We start from the raw sequence: 25,513 nt of genomic DNA, 5'->3' as shown, positions 1-25,513 counted from the left end.
TGTTACTGTGTCAAAGTTACCGAGGCTGGAACACAGAAACATTAAATAGATTTTTTCCTCACCTAATTTATTTATTTTTTCCAGCATAAAAACCTTTTAAAAATATGCTTTAGTTCAGATTTTAATCCAGAAATTCAGTAATGAACATATAAAGATCACCTGTGCAAAAATTTCTGTTTCTAAAGTGAAAAAGTAAAAAAATTATAGCACTTTTAATAAATGTTTAGGTGTTTCCAGCCCGGCCCAATTTTGGCACACATTGGACACCATATGTAAGTAGTAGGCGAGGGCTGGTTCTTTTAGGTTCAGCTGCTAACAAGATGGTGTATCGGTCAGAATACAGGAAGGAGGACAAGAGGCTGTCACAGTCAGCTAGTTTATTGTCACCTCAATGCTCAGTGTTGCCAGCAGTTTGTAGTAACATATGTTGCCATTAGACTAAATATATGTCACACCAGCAGTGGTTCAACTAATATAAACTCAAACAATATCTAATATGATAAACCTACACATGCATGCATATACATGTCCATGACATAATATATAATAACTCAAATTATGCAAATATTACATAACTTGGTTCAAACACACAGAGAACACCACATGAAAATGCGCTGCTACAACTCAGTAGAAAGTAATTCAAGCTGCAGCAAATCTCGAGATTGCAAATAAACATATTTAAGGTAAGTTAGTTTTCAAGTTGCTATACATCAATACAACCATTACATCCCAAATTGTAATAATATGTATGCATTAAGTCCGTAGTAACTACATAAATTGGAAAAAAGGTGCAATAAACTAAATAAAAAAAAGAATTGAAAATCGTTTGTGAGTGAAAGAGACAGACATGTACAGACTGAACTGTTCAACAGTCAGTGTTTCTCTAACAGGACGACCCTCTTTACACTCAGCACAGACACACTGAGGCACCACTTTCTAACCAAAACCCAGGATAAAGAGTATCAGTGAATGTGGTGTTGAAGGTGTGGAGGTGGATCAGAGTGTCAGAGACTCTGTAGAAGGACAGAGTGCCAGCAGGACAGTCCACATACACTGCTACTCTGTTAGAGACGGAGGAGGAGGAGGAGGAGATGGATGCTCGATTGTTATTGTGACAGACAGCATCAGGACCATCTTTAATGCAGTTCAGACTCCAGGACTGATCGTTGTATCCAAAAACACAGTTGTACGTCTCTCCTTTCCTTCGGATTCTTCTGTAACTCACTGATATATCAACCAGTCCTCCCCATTCAACCTCCCAGTAACAGCGACCAGTCAGACCATTTGTGCACAGCAGCTGGGGACGAACATCAAATCTGTCTGGATGATCAGGATACGACTGAACCTCCTCCACACGTGTCACCTTCCTGTTGTTGTCGGACAGTTGGAGGTTTGTGTTCACTGTGTTTGTGTCGACTGTGAGTTGACAGGAATCTGATGGAGAGAACAAAAACAATCCAGCTGCAGTTATTGATCCATCATCTGTTCATTGATTGAACAGATGATGGATCAGAGATGTGAATGTGTGCTGCTTTGTTTTCATGAATCCCATTAAAAACACACTTACACTTCCTCAGACCTGGTGTCAACCATTGTTCTCCAGCAGGCTCAACCCTGAAAGGAGGAGGGGGGTCAGAGCAGCACAGTCAGCATGCACACATGGACATTACATGGCTCTCATACACAGACTGATAGTGTTAGGATGGAAAGGGATTAAATAAAGCTGCTTTTGCTTGATGTTTTATACACATTCCTATTGTGCTCATACAAATGTGGCACTCCATGTAATAAGGGCCAAACGCATTAATTCAGCAATATTCTTAAATTGAATTATTAAGACTGACATGTAGAGCTTGCAAACATGCTTACACATCAATTGTGGAGTTAGAATAGAATAGAATAGAATAGCCTTTATTGTCATTGTACAGAGTACAATGAAATTGGAGTGCCACTCCCTTGGTGCAAATTTCAATAATAAATATAAATGTAAAATATAAAAAGTACAAAAAAAACAATCGTAAGTACTCAAACAATAGTATGTACAATATATACAGGATAGCAGCATTAATATGATGACAGTATGAATAGCAGCATAATATAATGACAGTGACGGTATGGAATAGGTTCAATTGTTTTTGTGCTTATTTACTACGGTGATAGCTCTGGGAAAGAAGCTATCCCTGAATCTGTTTGTCCTGGTTTTATGTGACCTGTACCGTCGGCCTGACGGTAATAGTTCAAACAGTTGGTTGCTGGGGTGAGAGTGGTCCTTGATGATATTGCCAGCTCTGCTGAGGTACCGAGAGTTTGCAGTGACCTCCAGGCTGGGCAGAGAGCAGCCAGTGATCTTCTGGGCTGTGTTGATGACCCTCTGCAGTACTTTCCTGTCTGCAGCTGAGCACCCTGCATACCATGATGTTATGCCGTACGTTAGGATGCTCTCTATGGTGGCTCTGTAAAATGTCACCAGCAGCCTCTCCTCCAGGTTGTTCCTCCTGAGCACTCTCAGAAAGTGGAGACGCTGCTGGGCCTTTTTAACCACCGCTGTAGTATTTGCAGTCCAGGAGAGGTCATCAGATATCTGCACGCCCAGAAACCTCATGGAGTGTACCCTCTCCACACAGCTCCCGTGAATGTAAAGTGGGGCCGGGTCTGCTCTGCCCTTCCTGAAGTCCAAGATAAGTTCTTTAGTTTTCGTGGTGTTCAGTTGGAGGTCGTTAACTGAACACCACTCAGTCAGTCTGTTGACCTCATCTCTGTAGTCCGACTCATCCCCCCTTGAGATGAGTCCAACCACTGTGGTGTCATCCGCGAACTTTATGATGGTGTTTGAGAGATGGGTAGGGGAGCAGTCGGATGTGTAGAGCGTAAACAGGAGGGGACTCAAAACACATCCTTGTGGAGACCCGGTGCTGAGTGTGATGGTGCTGGACCGGTGGGGGCCGAGTCTGACAGACTGTGGTCTATTTGTCAGGAAGTCCTTGATCCAGAGGCAGATGGGGGTGGAAAGTCCCAGGTGAGACAGTTTCTGGACCAGGATCTCCGGGATGATATGATTGAATGCTGAGCTGAAGTCCAGGAAGAGCATTCTCACATAGCTTCCTCGGTGCTCCAGGTGACTCAGCGCAGTGTGGAGCGCTATGGTGATAGCGTCCTCGGTGGAACGATTTGTCCTGTAGGCAAATTGGTGGGGGTCCAGAGTGGGAGGCAGACCGGCCCTGATGTGCTGACAGACCAGTCTCTCAAAGCACTTCATCACTACAGGCGTAAGTGCAACAGGCCTGTAGTCATTTGGGCTGGCCACAGCTGTCTTCTTGGCGATGGGGATGATGGTGGAGGTTTTGAGGCAGGGCGGGACGGTGTTTGATGACAAGGAAAGGTTGAAGATTTTAGTGAAGACTCCGGTCAGTTCGTCAGCACATGCTCTGAGAACCTTTCCATGTATTCCATCAGGACCTGCCGCCTTCCTGGGATTCACTGACCTTAGAACACACCTCACTTGGTGCTCCCTAAGTGTTAGTGTGCCAGTGCTGGGGGCGGGTGGAGGTGGTGTGGCAGCTGAGGGCTTGGTCGTCTCAAAGCGGGCGAAGAAACGGCTTAGATCCTCAGCCAGTGAGGCATCAGTCCTAGATGTTGCCTGGTTATTGCTTCTGTAGTTGGTAATGTGATTGATCCCCTGCCACATTTTTCTGGGGTCGTTGTCAGCAAAGTGATCTTCAATCCTCCTCCTATAGAGTCAGGGGGATATTTTTTCTGGGCTGAGAGAGTCCGAACACAATGTCCCAGATTTAGATAATCAGTAGAAAATAAGAGGCTAAGAATTGCTGGATAATATTAGTGCAACAAGGTTAGGCTACGGAGGTGTTTTTCCTTTTTTCCAGGAAAGAAGCAGATGGTAGGACAAGGTCAGACATGGACGGAGTGGAGAAGACCCGCAGGGGAGACGGTAGGAGCACCACATCGCGGTATAAAACTGTATTTCATGCTTACAGGGCCATCCTATTTGTGAAGCAGACCGCGTGTTCACATTGAGGTCCAGCACGCAATAACTTGTAACTTCAACTGCTGAAGCCAATAAAATCTTTCCAAAGATAGTCGTTCTCCTTCCTTAAGAAAGAAAAATGAACACAACAAAGTGGCGACCCTGACGGAGTTTTTCAACTGGTTTCGGTTCAGCTCACAGAAAGCCTTCAAAATAAAGGTAAGCAGAGCCTGTTGTTTATATCAAAATCTGGATACCAAAGTAGAGGACGTACGCCCTGACGGCACCGTGAATTTTACTTTATGGCCAAATTCTTCCAGATCTTTGATATAAAGGCTGATTTGTTTTGGTATTGCCCAGTGCCTGGTCAGTGTCTTGCTCAATGGTCAGGTTGGGACTGCCAGTAAGAGTTATAAGACAAAAGGTACATCAGTCCAAAAATTGGAATAGACGGTCCATATTAGACAAAATTCTCAGCACATATAAATCAACAGGGATACAGAAAGGAGTTCCAGATGAATAAAAATTCATTCAAAGCCTTCTGTTGATCGCTTTCATTTCTTTTACCTTTTTATTTACCTTTAACCTTTTGTATTGTTTATATTGTCTGTTTTGTTACGTAGTGTTCTTCTTGATGCATTTCTCAATCATCCAGGTAAGTAAATCTCCAAAAGTTGCTTCTGTTCATCTGGACATAGCGTTTTGTGGGAGAAACGTTTCATCATCATCCAGGTGACGTCTTCAGTCTCAGCTGACTGCAGGTTTCAATCTTATAAACAGTAAATTTGCATAATGACTGAAACCAGCCCACTGAAGGAACAATGGGCTGGGAGGTCAGTATCATAATTATGCAAATTCTCATCCCCATTGATCAACAACCACTGATCAAGGGCCATTGATTAAATGGGCCTTGTCCATGAGTACCATTCACAGAGAGTTTGGATACTTAGCGTTCTGTTTATTTTTACCTTCATGTTCAGCTCTTTGTGACGGCCTGTCTACAAAAAGCGCTTAATAAGTACACGTTACTTACTTATAAATTGGCAAACCCAACAGTTAACGGGTTTGAGTCTATAGTACTTTGCATAACACCCAATAAGGATTTTAGCTGTATTAATTATGTTCATTACAATGTGCAGAAATGGGCTAACCTGACCAGGAATGCAATAGCTGGACTATCAGAAAAGTTGATGTCAACGTCAGTTATGACAGTCCAGATCAGGATAGCTTTAGTTATGCTTTTGGCAAAAAATTGGACACATTGGGTGCGTCCAATGCTTGGGCTGGCTTGTTGTATGTATATTTCAAATTATACAGCTCTGGACGGGTCAGTTACCAGGGCACCGGAAGGATTATGGAAACTGTCACATGAGATGAAAGAATTTTCTGGGATTGATGTTGTCAGATCTCATGTTTGAGGACTCTTATAAACAGATTGATAACAATGGCAGTAAAGGACGAACACGTGCCACCAAACTATCAGATGCCATTGCTGGTTGGGGTCGGGTGAGGAGGACTCAGGACTGAGTTGAGAGATAAGTTGGAGCCCCAGATGTTGAGAAGTAGAAGGGCTAAATATGTATTGCTCATTTGGTGCTTAGGCTTTTATTATCAAAAGAAACACTGAATCCTTTTAGAAGATAAAATGTCTGTTTGTTTGATGCGTCTGTCTGTAAGACCCAGTAACTACGTGAAGAAGGCCGACAGCTGATTTAGCACTGACTCGACCAGAAGACTGCTCTCCAGTTAAGGCTGAAAGGCTGAGTATCACACTGGATGGGAAGCTGTGGGATAGCAGGCTGAACGAAACACATGTTCCTTTGATTCACACGTAGAATATATGTGAAAGGGAGAGAATCAGAGAACTCTATCATTCCCTGAGGAAATTAAAATTCATCCTCCTCTATCAGACATTCTCTCCATACCTGAGAGTGTCCAGTCTCCAGTCTGGATCCTTAAGTCCAGCCGACAGCAGCTTCATTCCCGAGTCTCCTGGATGATTGTAACTCAGGTCCAGCTCTCTCAGATGGGAGGGGTTGCAGCTCAGAGCTGAGGCCAGAGACGTACAGCCTTCCTCTGTGATCAGACAGCCTGACAGACTGCAGACAGAACAACGTGTGAACACTTTTTTGTTGTTGCTGTGTTGTTGTTTTTTTCTTTTTTTTGAGCTTGAATGCCACGCACCCATTCCACGCATTCAGTTAATGTTAGCTTTATTTATAGCAGCAGCAATTGAGAACACATAATGAGATATAATTAGTTGGATTTTTTTGCCCATTGTTAATCAGCGGTGCCAGCTTTGTCTTTCACAGTGATAAGGCCATGAGGGTTCTGCACAGTATCTTTGCTGTTCCTAGGACTGCAATCTTCTGGACGCAGATCTCAGACGTCATTCCTGGGATCTGCTGGAGCCACTCACCCAGTTTGGAGGTCACTGCCCTCGCTGCTCCAGTTACCAAGAGAACCACTGTTTCCTTCACCCTCGACATCTTTTTGAGCTCATCTCACAGCCCGTCGTATTTTTCAGGTTTCTCATATTACTATCACTCAGCTACATCTATCACTATGGCTGTCTTCATCTGCTTTTTCTATCGCCTCCTTTAGCCAACTGATGATCTCACCAGTGGGGAAGGGCATAGGTATTGATTGTCCAGATCTTGTTCTTCCCATTCGGCTGACTGCTCAGAACTTGTGGTTGCAGCTTTCCTGGAAGCCACATTTGCCTGTGGGATTCCCAGGTACTTGTAACTATTCTCAATGTCTCAAGGTCTTTTTTGCATTTCCTGCAGTTTTTCCTTAATCTATCATTCATAGCAATGAAAGGGAATTCGTATATCACAAGCACAAAATAGCCCTAAATTCTCTAAATGGACGGTGAATGAATTCACTTTTTAAACATGCAAAAATATGAAATATGAAAAAAGTCTACAGTACCCAGAGTCTAACACTATGCAAAAGGTTAAACAAAAATAATTTGACAATTATATGATGGGTAGCTGTTTAAATATTAATACAATTTAATGTTTTATGGCTGATTCCTGACCTGAGAAATTCCAGTTTACAATGTGGATTTTTCAGTCCTGCAGAGAAAAGCCTCACTCCTGAATCCCACAGGTCATTGTTACTCAGGTCCAGCTCTCGGAGACTAGAGGACTGGAAGTTGAGAGCAGACAGAACTTCACAGCTTCTCCCTGAAAGGTTGCAGCCACTCAATCTGAAAAGCAAGATTTGTGATAAGATTAAATTACTGTAAATGCTGAACCTAGACAGCCCAATTCATGGTTAAGAAAATACTCTAAAATTTGAGTTAAAACAAATCTAATAAAACATTTTAAATTTTCTTTGTGAAAACACAAATCAACCTCTGTCTAAATATACCTGTTGGCATAAACAGAAGGCACTATTGGTCACTTTCTTGGCCCAAACAAATCTCTTCTAAGGGACACTTAAGTGTTGCACCTCCACCAGATGCTTTTGGTCAGTAAGCTTCTGGTATGATCACACTTGTTGGAAAGTTCATAGCAGAAATGAAAAAGGAGATAACAGACTACACTGAAGGCGAGTTATAAACTGAGCTATGATTAGCTAACTAAAGTATGTGTAATTGATATAAAGAACAAAACTCCTGTCCTTGAAGACAACATTGTGAGTGAAAAACACGAGGCTAGCAAATCTCGGAGACGAGGCTGAAGGATCAGATCTAGAATGCATGCAGAAAGTATTCACAGCAGTTCAGTTTTCTCCAAGTTGTCATGTTAGAGCCTCATTCCAAAATGAATCACACCAATCATGCCTTGCTGGCTTAAAAGGCTGTGCTGTTAGTCATTAGATTGTTGTTATTGGTATGTGTTGGGCTGTTAAAGAAAGCAGCATGCTGAAAAGCATGAAACGGTGGTTGGGTCTGCCGTGTGATGTTTACAGTGGCGCCAAAACCCAGGAGGGTGCGTGGCAGACCCAAGACCGGGCCAGCCAGGGAAGGAGCTGGCCCAAAAAGTGGCCGAGCTAGTGGCCACGCAGTGAGAGCAGGCGGCGGTGTCTCGCCACCCGTGGGAAGAACTACAAAACTGATCCGAGTGCCGGATGCAGCGAATCATGAGTCTAGCAGCTCAGATTAGTTCCTGGCCGTCACCCCCGCCACCCCCACCTATGACCCTCAACTGCACAGCGCCTGTTCTGGCCTCCAGGGTGAAACCAGCCAGGATGCAGCCTGTCAGCGCACCCATCACTACTCCTTGGGTGGGAGCGGCTGTTGGCCGGCAGGGGCCTGCACCCGTCATGGCCCCAGAGGAGGGCCGCAGAGCGACTGGTGTGTCTTCACGGACCGGCCAGAGGCACTGCGAGGGGCCTCTCCAGCCAGAGGTGGAGGTCGAGGAGGCGCTGCGAGGGGCATCTAAAGCAGGTGGTGGAGGTCGAAGCGTGCAAGGGTCGTGCTACTCCTGAGGTCACCATGCTGGCCGGTCTAGTGGTGTCCTGAGGTCAGCACGCCAAGTGGTCCTGCATGCCGGCCACCTGCCAAGCCACGTGGGAGCCTCTGCTTACATCTGCAATTGCCACATGGGTGGCCCCCGTCACCAGCGCCACGGATACGTGGGTAGCCACTTAAACTCACACTTCCCTATCGCTGAGCCGCTGTAGGGGAGATGGACCCATCTGTACGGCATATGCAATCCCGGCTCACGCTGCAAGCTGTGGAGCTGCAGCTGACTGTGTGTGTACAGCAACCGGGAAAAAGTGTTAAATACAGCAGGATGCAAACTGTGAAACTGTGGTTGGTTCTGCCGTGTGCTGTTTACAACCCATAGTGACAAAGTAAAAAAAAAAAGTCTGCTTGAAAATTTTTCAGAAACTTATTTAAAATGAAACAACCAAAAAATAAATAAATAAAACGTATAAGCAAGTATAAGCAAGTATTCACAACCATGCCACTCAAAATTAAGCTCAGGTGTATCCCGTTTCCACTGATCATTTGTTAGATATTTCTACAAGTTGAATAGAGTCCACCAGTTGACTGGCTGTGATTTTTAAAGGCACAGGCTTGTTTATATACGGTCCCATTTTTGAGAGAGCATTTCAGAGCAAATAGAGAGGTGACCAAAGATCTGATGTGAACTCTTTGGCCAGAATGCCAAATGTCGTGTCTAAAGGAAACCAGCTAAAGGTCATCACCTGGCCAATACCATCTCTACAGGTGAACAAGTGGTGGCATCAGGATGCTGTGGGGAAGGTTTATGGCAGCAGGAACCAGGAGACTAGTCAGGGAAAGATGAATGCAGCAATTTACAGACATGTCTTTGATAATCGAGAGGCTCGAGAGGACCTTTGACAGCTGAATTATTTTGAATATTTCACAGATTCAAAAAGGAATGACCACATATTTACTTACAGAGCTCTGTTGGAGGCTTTGACCACTGGTAGCAGTCTCAGAAGAGCCTCCTCTGAAGCAGAGTATTTATTCAGGTCAAACACATCCAGATCTTTTTCTGATGACAGTAAGATGAAGACCAGAGCTGACCACTGAGCAGGAGACAGTTTATCTGTGGAGAGACTTCCTGAACTCAAGGACTGCTGGATCTCCTCCACTAGAGAACGATCATTTAATTCATTCAGACAGTGGAACAGATTGATGCTTTTCTCTGTAGACAGATTCTCACTGAGTGTCTTCTTGATGTACTGGATCATTTCCTGATTGGTCTGTGAGCTACTTCCTGTCTGTGTCAGCAGGCCTCGTAGGAGGGTCTGGTTGGTCTGCAGTGAAAGACCCAGGAGGAAGCGGAGGAACAAGTCCAGGTGTCCATTTGGACTCTGTAAGGCCTTGTTCACAGCAGTTTGGTAGAAGTTTTTCTCTGTAGATTCTCTTGTGTCAGAGTTCTTGGAGGTTGTTTGTTGTTCTTCCAGCAGATTGAGTCCAGAGTTGATGAAGGTCAGATGGACATGAAGAGCAGCCAGAAACTCCTGAACACTCAGATGGATGAAGCAGAACACCTTGTCCTGGTACAGTCCTCTCTCCTCTTTAAAGATCTGTGTGAACACTCCTGAGTACACTGAGGCTGCTCTGATATCGATGCCACACTCTGTCAGGTCTGATTCATAGAAGATCAGGTTTCCTTTCTGCAGCTGATCAAAAGCCAGTTTTCCCAGAGACTCCATCATCTTCCTGCTCTCTGGACTCCAGTGTGGATCTGTCTCAGCTCCTCCATCATACTTGACCTTCTTCACTTTGGCCTGAACCACCAGGAAGTGGATGTACATCTCAGTCAGGGTGTTGGGCAGCTGTCCTCCCTGTCTGGTTTCCAGCACATCCTCCAGAACTGTAGCAGTGATCCAGCAGAAGACTGGGATGTGGCACATGATGTGGAGGCTTCGTGAAGTCTTGATGTGGGAGATGATCCTGCTGGACTGCTTCTTATCTCCAATTCTCTTCCTGAAGTACTCCTCCTTCTGTGGGTCAGTGAACCCTCTGACTTCTGTCACCATGTCAACAAACCCAGGAGGGATCTGATTGGCTGCTGCAGGTCGAGTGGTTATCCAGAGGCGAGCAGAGGGAAGCAGTTTCCCCCTGATGAGGTTTATCAGCAGCACATCCACTGAGGTGGACTCTGTAACATCAGTTAGGATTGTAGTTTTGTGGAAGTCCAGAGGAAGTCGACACTCATCCAGACCATCAAAGATGAACACAACCTGGACGTCTTCAAAGCTGCAGATTCCTGCTTCTTTGGTTTCAGTAAAGAAGTGATGAACAAGTCCCACCAAGCTGAACTTTTCCTCTTTCAGCACATTCAGCTCTCTGAAAGTGAATGGAAACATGAACTGGAAGTCCTGGTTGGCTTTGCCTTCAGCCCAGTCCAGGGTGAACTTCTGTGTTAGGACAGTTTTCCCAATGCCAGCCACTCCCTTTGTCAGCACAGTTCTGATTGGCTCATCTCTTCCAGGTGGGAGTTTAAAGATGTCTTCTTGTCTGATGGTTGTTTCTGGTCTGTCTGGTTTCCTGGATGCTGTTTCCATCTGTCTGACCTCATGTTCATCATTGACCTCTGCAGTCCCTCCCTCTGTGATGTAGAGCTCTGTGTAGATCTGATTCAGAAGGGTCGGGTTTCCTGCTTTAGCGATGCCCTCAAACACACACTGGAACTTCTTCTTCAGTGCAGACTTGAAATGATGTTCATAACCTTCAGTGGGAATTTCTAAAAAACAAATTAATTAAATCTCAGTCAAGAATTTATTAAGTACACATGCATGTTGTCCATCTGCAAGATATTAGTTAATTTAGCATTCATTAACCAGCTCTAATCTTTATCTGTTTCTTACTGCGCAGCAGACGGTCAGCCAGCTCCTCCTCATTCATTCTCCTCAAGAAGTCCACTGTGATCTTCACAAATGCCTCTCTGCTTCTGCTCTTCTCATCATCCTCCCTCTGACTCTCTAAGCATTCTGGGTAATCTGGACTCAGAAGCTTCTGGATCTTCTTCAGCTCGTTCTTCACAAACGTGATGATGTTGTCCTCCAGCAACTGGAACAGAATACTTTATGAATGAGCCAATCAGACTGAAATCATGGAGCCAAACATCAGATCCATGTTGGGCACACTGACACCCCGCTGGTCTACAAAGAGCAGCATGGAGATGACTGTGAACAGAATAGATGTAAAAGTAGTTGTTGTACATGTACAGACCATAAATATGGAGTCCAGCTGTGTTTGATGGGCAGTCTGACCACGTTGAACCTCTGAGCTCTCCTGGTCCACTCTGTGGAGGAATTATCATCAATTCAGCCAGTGATATTTTGACAAAGACATTTATTTAGATGACTGCTCTTAGTCGTATATGGCTATGATTTCAGCTGATCGTACTAAAAATCAACAGCTCAGCTTAGTTTCTTATTACTTTAATTTTCCCAACTAAAAGCCAACATCAGCTGCTAACAAATTCTCTTTGGATGACAGTTGTAAAGAAAACATAATGAAATAGTTAAATAACAATCAATCGTCTAAGATATGATTAATTCCTCTCTCAGCTCAACGACCATCCGGTCGTTAAGTCTGACGTCACTAGCCGTGTCTGGGTCTAAACTCCGCTGCAGGTCCATATATCAAACGATCACTATGGCATTACTGAGAGTTGAAAAACTGTCTAAAGTCTTTCATCTTTAATAAAATGATCAGCGTTCTGCTCTACCAGGTGTAACAATTGAGTTTAACATCCAGGCATCCATGAAAACGGAATTTATGACATTTAACGGAGTTAGAAGTTAGCAGGGAGTTAGCTCGCTAGCTTCTATCTAAATACAATATAGCATGTCCTGACTGAGAGATTTTGGAAACAAATTAAAACATACAGCTCTGTAATCACTTCCAACATAAATGAAGAAAGAAAACTAAACAGCAGTGACGTTTTTAGGGTTACTGAAGTTTGGCTAGCTGGTATGTAATGATGTGCTATGTGACCGCTAGCGACACAGCTATGTTAGCATAATATAAACAAGCAAACTTTTTTTCCACTCGATAAAAGTTAACGTGAGTGTTCTCGGTGGTCAGGAACAAATGTAATCGCATGGCAGGATGCTGTAAAAGGACCAAACTTCAGCCAGGAGAACAACTGAGATAATCCATCCACAATACGAGGTTAGTCATTCATATACTGCTGCATGGGCTGGGCTGTAGTTACATCCTAAGGTTTTAAAAACTGAGCTTAAATAAATGATTAGCGGTAATAAAAGCCGAGGGAGGTCAACAGGGATCACTGACTGTTTTAGGAGCTTTTTGAGATCAAATAGAAGAAAATACAAAACATTAAACATGTTAACAACACAAAAGCCATATTAAACGCAGACTACTTTAGACCCGGAAGTAGGATTCATCACATCATCACTTAACGACCGGATACTTGAAGTAGATAATTATGCCTCTCAAACGTCACCATTTTTTGGATCATCGTGTTGGACACGAATACAGAGCTGCTAACTGTCTCTGACTCATCTGTGTCCTGGTAAACAACCACATTCATATCCAAGAGGTTGAAATCTCACAGTTTTGTCATAAACGAACCACAGAGAGGTTCCTGTACTAACGTTAACAATATGGTTTGGATCAGACGATGGGATGAATCGTTCAAACCCTGAGTCAGGATGCTCAGGTGTCATTTGGTAGCAGAACGTTTGTGCTATACAGAACCAGTATGTGCAATGGTTTGGGCCTCCTGCTTTATTTCGTTTTAAAATGGGTCAGTCAGTTACAGTGTTGGAAGGTTTCTTGTAATTAAAACAATAAACTTTGTTTTTAAATGAATGAGATGCTCTATAGTTTTTAGTTTCTCAATGTTTTGTCGATATATCCGTGAGATCTTCAACTAACACCTCCAGCAGACCTTCAAGAGAGGTTCGTTCTGAGTTCCTGAAGACTCTGGACGTTCTAGCGCTGTGTTGGTTGACTCATCTCTACAATGTTGCGTGGTTATCAGGGGCAGTGTCTCTAGATTGACAGACTGTGGTGGTTCCCATCTTTAAGAAGGAGGACCAGTAAGTTGCACTCTTTCCCAGTGGGTGATGGACTCTGTCAGGGCTGCCCTTTGTCACCGGTTCTGTTCAGAATTGCCACGAGGCTTTCACTTGGGTGGTCTCAGAATATCCTCTCTGGTTTTCACAGATGATGTGGTTCTGTTGGCTTCATCGAGTGATGGCCTTCAGCCCACACTGGAATGATTTGCAGCTGAATGTCAGACCTACTAACCCTAACCTGGCAGAGCTCTACTCTTAAAAACGAAACAAAAACACAGAAAAATCTTAATATTCATAAGATGAAAAACACTGCATAGGTGGCACCAACCTGCTTACTTAGTGTTTTTAACAGAAAACAAATGGAAATGTACAGAGTCCACCAGATCTACCCAGTCCTCTTACTCCCACCACAAACCTTACACAAACAGATAAACGAGGAGGTATAACAACATTCAGCAACACCAAGCAGTTAAATCAGCTCTCAAAGAGTTGATGTTACTAGCTGCTCACCTCTCTGCAGCAGACACCTGCTGGACTTTAAAATTAATGAGCTGACGTCTAGACCGGTCACTCTTGAAGGACACACAGCTGGGTCCAGCTTCAAGTCCAGCTGGACTCCCATGGGTCCTGTTAGGGAGGAAACATTTTTTTTAATTTGCAGCTACAGAAGCTGATGAAGATTAGGATACCTTCATCGTCCTAAAGACAAACTGGATTGCAGGCTGAGCATGAGCAGAAGGAAACTCCAAACTAGTGTTGGCAGTGGGCATGCTGGTTTTGGTCAGTTTAGCCACGAGGCTAAAGTCAAACTACCCACTGCCAGCATTTGTTTCTATAACAGTTCAGGATCCAGATGTCTGATGTCTAAATTTCCACAACTTCTTAAAATAAATAGTTAAAAACAGCCAATTCTGTCAAAATGTGGCTTCAAACCAGATAAAAATGACAGTTACAGCTGAGCCTGTGTGTCCTTTGAGACATTTTAGATCATTTTAAAAACCACGAAGCAAAAAGATCATCATCACTTACATCAGACAACAAACTGACAACACAGAGTTCATGTTACTAACAGCTCACCTCTCTGCAGCAGACACAGGCAGGTCTTCTATGGGAGGGCTTTTAGACTTGTCACGCTCTCTGGGTGGAGGTCCAGGTGGGTTCCTGTGAATAATGATGGAGCAGAGATGTGAGTGCTGAGCTGTGACATGGAGTCATGGACAGTTAGAGATGGTCATCTCACCTCTGAGCTTTGGTCTGGCTCTCTATGGCTCTTTTAGAGGGAGGGGCTCCCTCCTCTCTGTCCTCACACTGATCCATGCTGCTCAATCCAAATCAGCTCACACACACTTTCTACCTTCACCTGCAGAGGAAACACAATCATTCATGTGCACATCAGCTGAGAGCTGCAGAGGTCGTGTCTGATGTGTTGATCTGCTCCATCTGAGTGCAGATAATACGAGGTATCTGCTGTAGTTGTAGGACTGACCATCACATATCAATAAGGGATCAATAATAACAGCAACAAGCAGCGTTATTCTTAGAGACTGTACAGACTTCTACAACCACAGTTTATCAACATTATGTTATTAATTAATGTACTTATGACAGTATCATGTTAATGAGAGGAAAAATAACGTTCACATTACAGAAATAAACTGAATGTTGTTCTTGTGCAGAGCGTTCACTGCACTGTGTTTCCTGTTTCCTTTCATTTGATAAAAACTGTAAATGTTCAGAGACAGACGATCAAACTGAGTCGGAGTTGCACTGGCACGTATGGAAAGAATAAAGTACACAATCGTTTACAGCAGCACGATACGGTCTCTCAATCACACCACCACACAGTACTGACCCACACATACAGTTCTTACACACACACTGGACATTCTGGACATTGTTTTCACTTCATCACTTAAATCACTTTAAGCATATTTGCACTGCACAAGACATAATGTGGATTGCACAACACTGGACATTATATTCTTCATTTCCAGTTAATATTTGTACAGCTGCTGTTATTGTGTATATATTTATTTATATTTCTTCATACATTCTTATATAGTTCTATATTGTGTATTTTGTTGTACAGTTATTTTATTTTCAACTTTAATTTATATATTTTATCTTATTCTTTCCCAGTTAAATTTACCCTTCATTCTAATTTGTGTTGTACAGTTATTTCCTTTTTAACCTTAATTTATATTTTATTCCTTCCTAGTAAAATTTACCCTTTTTAATTTTTCATATTTATTTCCCTTTTTAATTTTTCATATTTATTTCCCTTTTTAATTTTTCATATTTATTTCCCATCTTATTCATAGCCTTTTCCTTTTTTGTTTTCTTTAGGTCACGAGCAGTTGTCCAAGCATTTCACTGCATATCGTACTGTGTATGACTGTGTACGTGACAAATAAAATTTGAATTTGAATTTTGAATTTTTGTTTGCAGCTGCACATCTATCACATCAAGAAAGTTCTGACAGCAAAAACTGACCAAAGGCTGAAAACACTGTGATCTGTGAGGAGCGACAACCTTTAGACAACAGGAACCCATCAGCAACTCAGAAGCACGTACAAAACACAACAGCAGTGCTCCAGGATGCTAGGGGGCAGTGTTGAGCTTTTGTTACCTCGTGGCTACACAAGCCAGCAAGTACCAACAACCAGATTTGGTGTGTGGTAGTAACAGGTAAATTAACTTTTTTTTTTAAACTTATTTGAATATATATGGGTGCTTGTGTATAAATACAAAAACAATACACATGTGCTTTCATGCTTTCAATTGTGTAATTTAAGTGATCTAGTAGCTCTGCTTTGGAAGTTCAGTTCATGCTAGAAATGTGTTTTGCAGTTTGAACGTGTTTTGTCTCTAGGGGCCACCGCATATATTTATATATAAACATATATAAATACAACCGACTTCTTTTTTTTTTTTACATTATAATTCCTTTTGTGCATAATTTTATATTATTGTTAATAATAAATTAATTAAAGCAACAAAACAACCTGAAGAGCCGGCTCTCTAAAAAGAGTCGGAAATCCCATCATCTGCAACTGAAAATAATTGTGGATGATTACTATACCTTTCTAATGTGACGTTGTTGTCCCTGGCTCTCTCTCTCTCTCCCTCCCGCTCTGTTCTTGTGGTACTGACTGTAACTACCGCCCCTCCCCCCTCTGCCCAGCGCAAAGCACAACACCGGCTCCCGTCGTTCACGTCAAAGATCCGGCTCTGACACATTTCGTTCGCAACCGACACATCACTACTGCGTACAGTGGGGCAAAAAAGTATTTAGTCAGCCACCGATTGTGCAAGTTCCCCCACTTAAAATGATGACAGAGGTCAGTAATTTGCACCAGAGGTACACTTCAACTGTGAGAGACAGAATGTGAAAAAAAAATCCATGAATCCACATGGTAGGATTTGTAAAGAATTTATTCGTAAATCAGGGTGGAAAATAAGTATTTGGTCACCTCAAACATGGAAAATCTCTGGCTCTCACAGACCTGTAACGTCTTCTGTAAGAAGCTTTTCTGTCCCCCACTCGTTACCTGTATGAATGGCACCTGTTTGAACTCATCATCTGTATAAAAGACACCTGTCCACAGCCTCAAACAGTCAGACTCCAAACTCCGCCATGGCCAAGACCAAAGAGCTTTGGAAGGACACCAGGAAAAGTATTGTAGACCTGCACCAGACTGGGAAGAGTGAATCTACAATAGGCAAGCAGCTTGGTGTGAAAAAAATCAACTGTGGGAGCAATCATCAGAAAATGGAAGACATACAAGACCACTGATAATCTCCCTCGATCTGGGGCTCCACGCAAGATCTCATCCCGTGGGGTCAAAATGATCATGAGAATGGTGAGCAAAGATCCCAGAACCACACGGGGGGACCTGGTGAATGACCTGCAGAGAGCTGGGACCAAAGTAACAAAGGTCACCATCAGTAACACACTACAACGGCAGGGAATCAAATCCCGCAGTGCCAGACGTGTTCCGCTGCTGAAGCCAGTGCATGTCCAGGCCCGTCTGAAGTTTGCCAGAGAGCACATGGATGATACAGCAGAGGATTGGGAGAATGTCATGTGGTCAGATGAAACCAAAGTAGAACTTTTTGGTATAAACTCAACTCGTCGTGTTTGGAGGAAGAAGAATACTGAGTTGCATCCCAAGAACACCATACCTACTGTGAAGCATGGGGGTGGAAACATCATGCTATGGGGCTGTTTTTCTGCCAAGGGGACAGGACGACTGATCAGTGTTAAGGACAGAATGAATGGGGCCATGTATCGTGAGATTTTGAGCCAAAACCTCCTTCCATCAGTGAGAACTTTGAAGATGAAACGAGGCTGGGTCTTCCAACATGACAATGATCCAAAACACACCGCCCGGGCAACAAAGGAGTGGCTCCGTAAGAAGCATTTGAAAGTCCTGGAGTGGCCTAGCCAGTCTCCAGACCTCAACCCCATAGAAAATCTGTGGCGGGAGTTGAAAGTCCGTGTTGCTCGGCGACAGCCCCAAAACATCACTGCTCTCGAGAAGATCTGCATGGAGGAATGGGCCAAAATACCAGCTACTGTGTGCGCAAACCTGGTAAAGACCTATAGTAAACGTTTGACCTCTGTTATTGCCAACAAAGGTTATGTTACAAAGTATTGAGTTGTATTTTTGTTATTGACCAAATACTTATTTTCCACCCTGATTTACGAATAAATTCTTTACAAATCCTACCATGTGGATTCATGGATTTTTTTTTCACATTCTGTCTCTCACAGTTGAAGTGTACCTCTGGTGCAAATTACTGACCTCTGTCATCATTTTAAGTGGGGGAACTTGCACAATCGGTGGCTGACTTATTCTTATTCATAGCCTTTTCCTTTTTTGTTTTCTTTAGGTCACGAGCAGTTGTCCAAGCATTTCACTACATATCGTACTGTGTATGACTGTGTACGTGACAAATAAAATTTGAATTTGATTTGAATTTGACTAAATACTTTTTTGCCCCACTGTATATATGAATGTGAATCGCATCATTGGCTGGACTACGGGATAAGGTGGCATCGTTCTAATCCCATACAGGAGCAGTCAGTCACTGACTAACACTGCAAAACATGATTGTTAAAGTATTCATTTTAATTTCAATTCAGGTTAGATTTTTTCTTTTTTGTGCGCAACGCAGATTTTCTGTGCGCAACGCAGAGACCGTGCCAGCAGTGCGCAATTCCGCACGCGCGCAGCTTAGAGGGAACAATGCCCATCGGCAAGAAATTTACATCAGTCCTTAAAACAGGATTCAAACCTTCCACTTGCAGAGCTGCTAAAACCTGAACCACAAACTTCACCCTGTACTGAAAAAGTCTTCACTGTCACGGCTGCCGAAGCGAGCCGTGTGGAGTTGGAAGAAGGACCCAAGATGCAGGCAGTGGATGAGATACCGGTGGTTTTATTTACAGAGGTGTAGTGGCAAACAAACAGTGGGGCATAACAAATAACTAAAGACACCTAAACTGGGAGAACTAAAAATAACAGACCTGGGAGCATATGACAACGGGATGAGAAGCAGAGAGACGCAGACGAGGAACAGGACACTGTGGAACACAGGGTAACGCAGACTGACACGAAGTAACACAGACGAAGCGGCAACAGGCAGGAGAACACACAGGGCTTAAATACACACACCAGTAATCAGGGGATGAGAGACAGGAGGGCAACACAGCTGGGAGAAATCAGAGCTGACGGGACAGGGGAAATGTAAACTGAACACACTCACATCAGACATGAACCTTCAGAATAAAACAGGAAACTAACAGACACAGAGAACCAGACAGGACACTGAACTTGACAGGCAGACTCATGAGCAGACACAATAACACCATGGACAGACAGAGGGAACACAGAGAAGTGGGAGCAGGCAGGCAAAGAACAGAAACCTAACAAATGGCAAAATCACAACAGAATACACACTCGGAATGAACAAAAGCATAAAGAAACACAAAACACTGAGTCCTCAGACTCAGGACCATGACAGTACCCCCCCCCCTCAAGGGCTGGCTCCAGACAGCCCAGCAGAAACACAAAAACAGACAAAAACCAAAACAGAAAACGACCCGACCAGGGCGGGCGGAGGGGGCCCAGGACGGAGGGACAGAGTCCAAAAAGGCCCAGATGGCCAAGTTCAGGGGGCCGACAGCGCAGGAGGCCAAAACAGTACAGTTCCGGGGGCCGACCGTGCGGACGGCAACGGCGGCGCGGGGGCAGTTCCGGGGGCCGACCGTGCGGACGGCAACGGCGGCGCGGGGGCAGTTCCGGGGGCCGACCGTGCGGACGGCAACGGCGGCGCGGGGGCAGTTCCGGGGGCCGACCGTGCGGACGGCAACGGCGGCGCGGGGGCAGTTCCGGGGGCCGACCGTGCGGACGGCAACGGCGGCGCGGGGGCAGGTCCGGGGGCCGACCGTGCGGACGGCAACGGCGGCGCGGGGGCAGGTCCAAGGGCCGACCGTGCGGACGGCAACGGCGGCGCGGGGGCAGGTCCGGGGGCCGACCGTGCGGACGGCAACGGCGGCGCGGAAGCAGGTCCAAGGGCCGACCGTGCGGACGGCAACGGCGGCGCGACTGCAGGTCTGGGGGCCGGCCACGCGGAGGGCAGTGGCGGCATGTAGGAGGTCGTCCACTCAGAAGGCGGAGGGTGGCAACAGAAGTCCGGAGGGCGGCCACGGTGGTGATGATGCCCAACAAGCGGCCTGGCAGATGACCGACGATGTGGAGGTGGTAGTAGGGGACCCGAAGGCTGCGTGGCCCCTGCAGCACCAGGCGAAGCGGAGGTTGGACCAGACGAGGCAGAGGCTGAAGCCGAAGCTGGGCCAGGCGACGCTGAAGCGAATGCGGAGGCTGAACCAGGCGAAGCTGATGCAGAGGCTGGGCCAAACGAAGGTGGGGAAGCTGAAGAGGAGGCCACTGCAGACGAGAATGAAGACACGGAGGCTGGACCAGGCGAGGCTGATGAGGATGAAGACGCGGAGGCTGGACCAGGCGAGGCTGATGAGGATGAAGACGCGGAGGCTGGACCAGGCGAGGCTGGACCGGGCGAGGCTGGACCGGGCGAGGCTGGACCGGGCGAGGCTGGACCGGGCGAAGCAGCTGTTGAGGATGCTGAAGCTGGGCCGGGCGAAGCAGCTGATGAGGATGCTGAAGCTGGGCCAGGCGAGGATGATGCTGAAGCTGGGCCAGGCGAAGCAGCTGATGAGGATGCTGAAGCTGGGCCAGGGGAGGATGATGCTGAAGCTGGGCCAGGCGAAGCAGCTGATGAGGATGCTGAAGCTGGGCCAGGCGAAGCAGCTGATGAGGATGCTGAAGCTGGGCCAGGCGAGGATGATGCTGAAGCTGGGCCAGGCGAAGCAGCTGGGGAGGATGATGCTGAAGCTGGGCCAGGCGAAGCAGCTGGGGAGGATGATGCTGAAGCTGGGCCAGGCGAAGCAGCTGGCGAGGATGATGCTGAAGCTGGGCCAGGCGAAGCAGCTGGCGAGGATGATGCTGAAGCTGGGCCAGGCGAAGCAGCTGATGAGGATGCTGAAGCTGGACCAGGCGAGGATGATGCTGAAGCTGGACCAGGCGAGGATGCAGCAGACGAAGGCGCTGCAGCAGGCGGCAGCATGGATGAAACTGCTGCTGCAAGCGTGGATGAGGCTGCTGGTGGAGCAGCTGGTGGCTGGACGGGCTCCTCGGGCCCTCCAGCTGACGAGACAGGAAGCTGGGCGGGCTCCTCGGACCCTCCAGCTGACGAGGCAGGAAGCTGGGCGGGCTCCTCGGACCCTCCAGCTGACGAGGCAGGAAGCTGGGCGGGCTCCTCGGGCCCTCCAGCGAGAACAGTCTCAGGAACAGTGGGCACAGGGGCCCCTGGAACGCACAGGACAAAACCAGCAGGCGCGGGGACCTCTGGCAGGAACAGATCAGGACCAGCAGGCACACGGGCCTCTGGCAGGCACAGGACAGGACCAGCAGGCACACGGGCCTCTGGCAGGCACAGGACAGGACCAGCAGGCACACGGGCCTCTGGCAGGCACAGGACAGGACCAGCAGGCACACGGGCCTCTGGCAAACACATAGCGGCCTGCAGCTGCGCAGAGCATTGACCCTGCTCAGGCAGCGACAGCCGGGTGCAGTCCTCAGCTGGCTTCTTAAACTCCAGGGGTCCAGAGTCTGATGGGGGCTGAAACCCAGCCTCTGGGGAGGCCCTGGAGTGCATCTCAGTCTCAGAACCGGCCAGCCTTTGAGGACTGTTGACATTATTATTAGATTTGTCTCTCTGCTTGGAATGGATGGGCGAGGAACAGTGTCTTTCGGGTAGAATTGACTTGTATTGTTTTACAGGTGGAGCAACTGACACAGGATGCAGGGCTGGTGGCTGCTGAACAGGAGGCTGAACTGAAGGTGACGGACATAATGGTTGTGATGACAACGGTGGTGAAGTTGGAGACTGAGCTTCAGGCCGGGCGGCTAACTGAGCTTCAGGCTGGGCGGCTAACTGAGCTTCAGGTCGGGCGGCTAACTGAGCTTCAGGTTGCAGTTCAAATGAATAAACAGTCCTGGTATTATCAGAGCTGGTGTTAATTGTCTCTGGGATATATGCCACAGTTTTAGCAGACCCTGGGTTAGCTGACACGGGTTTAACAGGTTCAGAAGAAACAGAAGAACAGCCCTTTGCTTTCACTGAAGTCTTAAAAATGCCAACCTGGGAGAGATCGGTTACCACGAAGGTAGGTAGGCTTAGCGAATTAGCTCCCACTGACACACCCCGAACAACCCCAGAAGAAAAACTCTCAAAGTTCAAATTGGAGCTGTTATCCTTTTTACTCACCACAGTCGGCCGCTCTGATATCCTGGGGTCCGACTGTGGCGAGGGGCGTCGACGGCGCGAGTGCTGTTTCCCATTTGAAGGCTGGACCGACGGGCCGGGCAGGACGCTCTCCGTCGGGTCAGGGAGTGAAGCATGAGTTGCAGGGTGGGTGGTAGCAAGGGGGAGAAGATGAAGCTCGTTCAGAACAAAATTCTGTGTGAGCGGGTGAAGTGAGCTGAGCAACCAGGGGAGACCAGAAAGTAAGCGCTGTAGCCGAACAGCTATGCCTTGTCGGAATTCTCTCCCCTCATGCTCCAGCCATAAGTTAATTAATTTGTCTACTGAGTAAATAATGTCCTCCCGGAGCTCCTTGGGCGGATTGAATGCTGCTGGGTCCATAGTGGACGGTTCGTACTGTCACGGCTGCCGAAGCGAGCCGTGTGGAGTTGGAAGAAGGACCCAAGATGCAGGCAGTGGATGAGATACCGGTGGTTTTATTTACAGAGGTGTAGTGGCAAACAAACAGTGGGGCATAACAAATAACTAAAGACACCTAAACTGGGAGGACTAAAAATAACAGACCTGGGAGCATATGACAACGGGATGAGAAGCAGAGAGACGCAGACGAGGAACAGGACACTGTGGAACACAGGGTAACGCAGACTGACACGAAGTAACACAGACGAAGCGGCAACAGGCAGGAGAACACACAGGGCTTAAATACACACACCAGTAATCAGGGGATGAGAGACAGGAGGGCAACACAGCTGGGAGAAATCAGAGCTGACGGGACAGGGGAAATGTAAACTGAACACACTCACATCAGACATGAACCTTCAGAATAAAACAGGAAACTAACAGACACAGAGAACCAGACAGGACACTGAACTTGACAGGCAGACTCATGAGCAGACACAATAACACCATGGACAGACAGAGGGAACACAGAGAAGTGGGAGCAGGCAGGCAAAGAACAGAAACCTAACAAATGGCAAAATCACAACAGAATACACACTCGGAATGAACAAAAGCATAAAGAAACACAAAACACTGAGTCCTCAGACTCAGGACCATGACATTCACTGCAGATCATCACTGAAAACATTCAAACTGACTCATCATGGAGTCGTTTTTCCTTCGAACTACAAACAGGACATTAAATGTGTGTTTTAAGACAAAGTCACGCCCACACTGAAAGAAGGATGTGTGTTTAGCACACGTCCTTAACCAACAGCCTGTTGGTCCAGCTGTGAGTCCGTTACCGTGAACTATGGAGCGGCAGATGTGTGCTGGAACTAAGCTGCACACAGCTGATGTTAGCCAGGAAACATTAGAGACTGCTAAGGTTACCTTCACACGGAGCTTCACACGGAGACGATCAGTCAGCAGAAACGGGTAGTTCAGGAAAGAGAAAGTAAAGTTTGAGCAGGAAGGAAACACCCACAGGGTTGTGTAACGTTACCGTTAGAAACTGTCAGTGCTGCATTCAGGTGCACGTGGGAAACTCCCAAATCTCTGGCAGGTTGTCCAAAGGTGATTTATGTCTGCTGGTTTTCTGGAGGTCAAAACACAAACTGCATGATGTCACTGTGACCACCACAGTGACAGGAAGTGTTTTTATCACAGAAACACTGAAATGATGCTAACGGCTGTCGTTAGGCTCACTGACAGCAGTGCTGATGTGTTCATGTCAAACACTGGCTCAGGTCAGACTCCTTCATCCTTCTCCAGCGTGAAGCCGCCCTCAGACACACAGGAGCTCTGACCTTTGACCTCCTGCTACCTTTTTATAAAATTTTTTTTGTATATTTGAAGCTTCTGATGTGCACGAACATCAGTCCAGCTCCTTTAACTTTGAAGCATCGTGTTGAGTTATTAAAAGCTCTTTGAATTCTGCTTTTATATTTTATGAGCTCCCTGCTCTGTTTGAGCCTCCAGCTAAAATAAAACATCTGAGCTGAGATTAATGTGACGAACACACATTTATGATAACAGTCCCTGTACACTGACACATCAGTGATGTTTGTTTCTGGGTTTGAGGTCAAAGGTCAGCGTCATACCTGCATCATGTTATTGTGTTGAACGTGTCACTGCAGAGGTGTCAGTGTGTGTGGAGTTCGTCTTTGCTCCCTGATGTAGGAACGCCTTCGACTTGTTTGAACTGTTTAATCTGAGTTTGTTACTTTTCAGCTGCAGTAACATGTTGATGCTGTGCATCAGCTCAGCTCCACAAATGACCTTTAGACTGAGGTCACTTCCTGTCACTGTCCTGACAGAGTCTTCAAAGGCTGATGACATCACAGCGACGAAGGCCGCCCTGATCCGTCTCTCCAGCAGACAAACATGATGTGTTTTGGGTTTCAGTCACTAAGTGCCACAGTTTCATCATCGCTTTTTAAAGAGGGAACTTCATCTGACACATTTTCACAGCTTTGAAGTGGAAATGACGCTTTGAAGGAAACGCAGAATGGATTTGCCTCCACAAAAGAAACAGCGGCAGACTGAGGATCTTGTTAGAGGAAGAAGATTGGTGAAAAAAGGAGATCTGATGTTAGAAATGAAAGCAAAAGCAGGAGGTGTGTGGACTGTGTGTGTGTTACTGAAATGTTTGAAGTCTGTTTATAAATCCAGTCATGTTTAGTTCAATATATCGATGTGCTGATCTTTACCATGTTGTTCTGTAGTTATCATGACAAATTAGAACAATGGACCAATTAGCCTGTGACAAAGGTGTTGCTGAGCGAAGACGTTCGCATCAACGAGTGCAAACTTGTTCTTGGTAAACAGAATAATCTCAACGAGTCAGGGTTGCACATCTAACATCAATGCTTAAACTTAAAGCTACAGTTGAGATGATAAACAGAGATGTTAACATTACTTACATTGTTATAACAGAAGATTTGCATAACATGGATTTATGAGTTCCAGCTGCAGAAAACCGACTGAACCTGCAAATAACAGCAGCGTGCACGAGCACTTCCTCCTGAGTGTTTGTATGTGAGCAGCGCCCAACAGAAACTGACGCTTTGTGACTGAGCTTCAGGTTTTATTGTTTACTCAACAAGAATTTGTGTTTTTCTGTTTAATCAATAATCTATAAAAGCTTAAAGGTAGAAAGAAGGGAAACTTACGGTGCCTTCAAAATCTGCAGAGGAAGAATTGTCTCCACGCTCGTGTTGTGTGGCTTCAAATGCTCTCTGGCTGTGT

The 25,513-nt window shown here is 45.9% G+C and overlaps 1 protein-coding gene across 2 annotated transcripts; it reads right to left on the bottom strand.

Moving 5' to 3' along the window:
* Nucleotides 1-362: 362 nt before the first annotated feature.
* Nucleotides 363-25,513, bottom strand: LOC146708580 (NLR family CARD domain-containing protein 3-like). 2 transcript variants are annotated; one of them, XM_085460545.1, is made up of 11 exons: nt 25,438-25,513; nt 14,712-14,831; nt 14,549-14,632; nt 13,982-14,098; nt 11,652-11,724; nt 11,288-11,489; nt 9,366-11,163; nt 7,026-7,196; nt 5,908-6,081; nt 1,568-1,614; nt 363-1,434 (listed from the first exon to the last, which is right to left on the bottom strand). In XM_085460545.1, exons 2-11 carry the CDS (start codon nt 14,786-14,788, stop codon nt 908-910), a joined length of 3,270 nt encoding a protein of 1,089 aa, XP_085316671.1. In that variant the 5' UTR covers nt 14,789-14,831; nt 25,438-25,513; the 3' UTR covers nt 363-907. The 2 variants fall into 2 exon arrangements, with proteins under 2 accessions (XP_085316671.1, XP_085316672.1); XM_085460546.1 differs by lacking the exon at nt 25,438-25,513 and adding an exon at nt 23,657-23,740.

This window comes from Copadichromis virginalis, linkage group LG6, assembly GCF_057382275.1.
Source record: "Copadichromis virginalis isolate Kocher_CV1m ecotype Utaka linkage group LG6, C_Virginalis_male_GT1.1, whole genome shotgun sequence".
In the NCBI taxonomy this organism is placed as follows: Eukaryota; Metazoa; Chordata; class Actinopteri; order Cichliformes; family Cichlidae; genus Copadichromis; species Copadichromis virginalis.
The sequence above is the reverse complement of the archived record's forward strand: the minus strand, read 5'-3'. Positions and strand labels throughout refer to the sequence as shown.

Bases quoted from the DNA above. Each gene is read 5' to 3' on its own strand.
- LOC146708580 (XM_085460545.1), bottom strand. From the start codon at position 14,788: ATGGATCAGTGTGAGGACAGAGAGGAGGGAGCCCCTCCCTCTAAAAGA. The intron at 11,725-13,981 runs GTGAGCAGCTAG...ATTCCTCCACAG, and splicing joins CAGGTGTCTGCTGCAGAGAG to AGTGGACCAGGAGAGCTCAG. The intron at 11,164-11,287 runs GTAAGAAACAGA...TTTGTTTTTTAG, and splicing joins GGCTGACCGTCTGCTGCGCA to AAATTCCCACTGAAGGTTAT.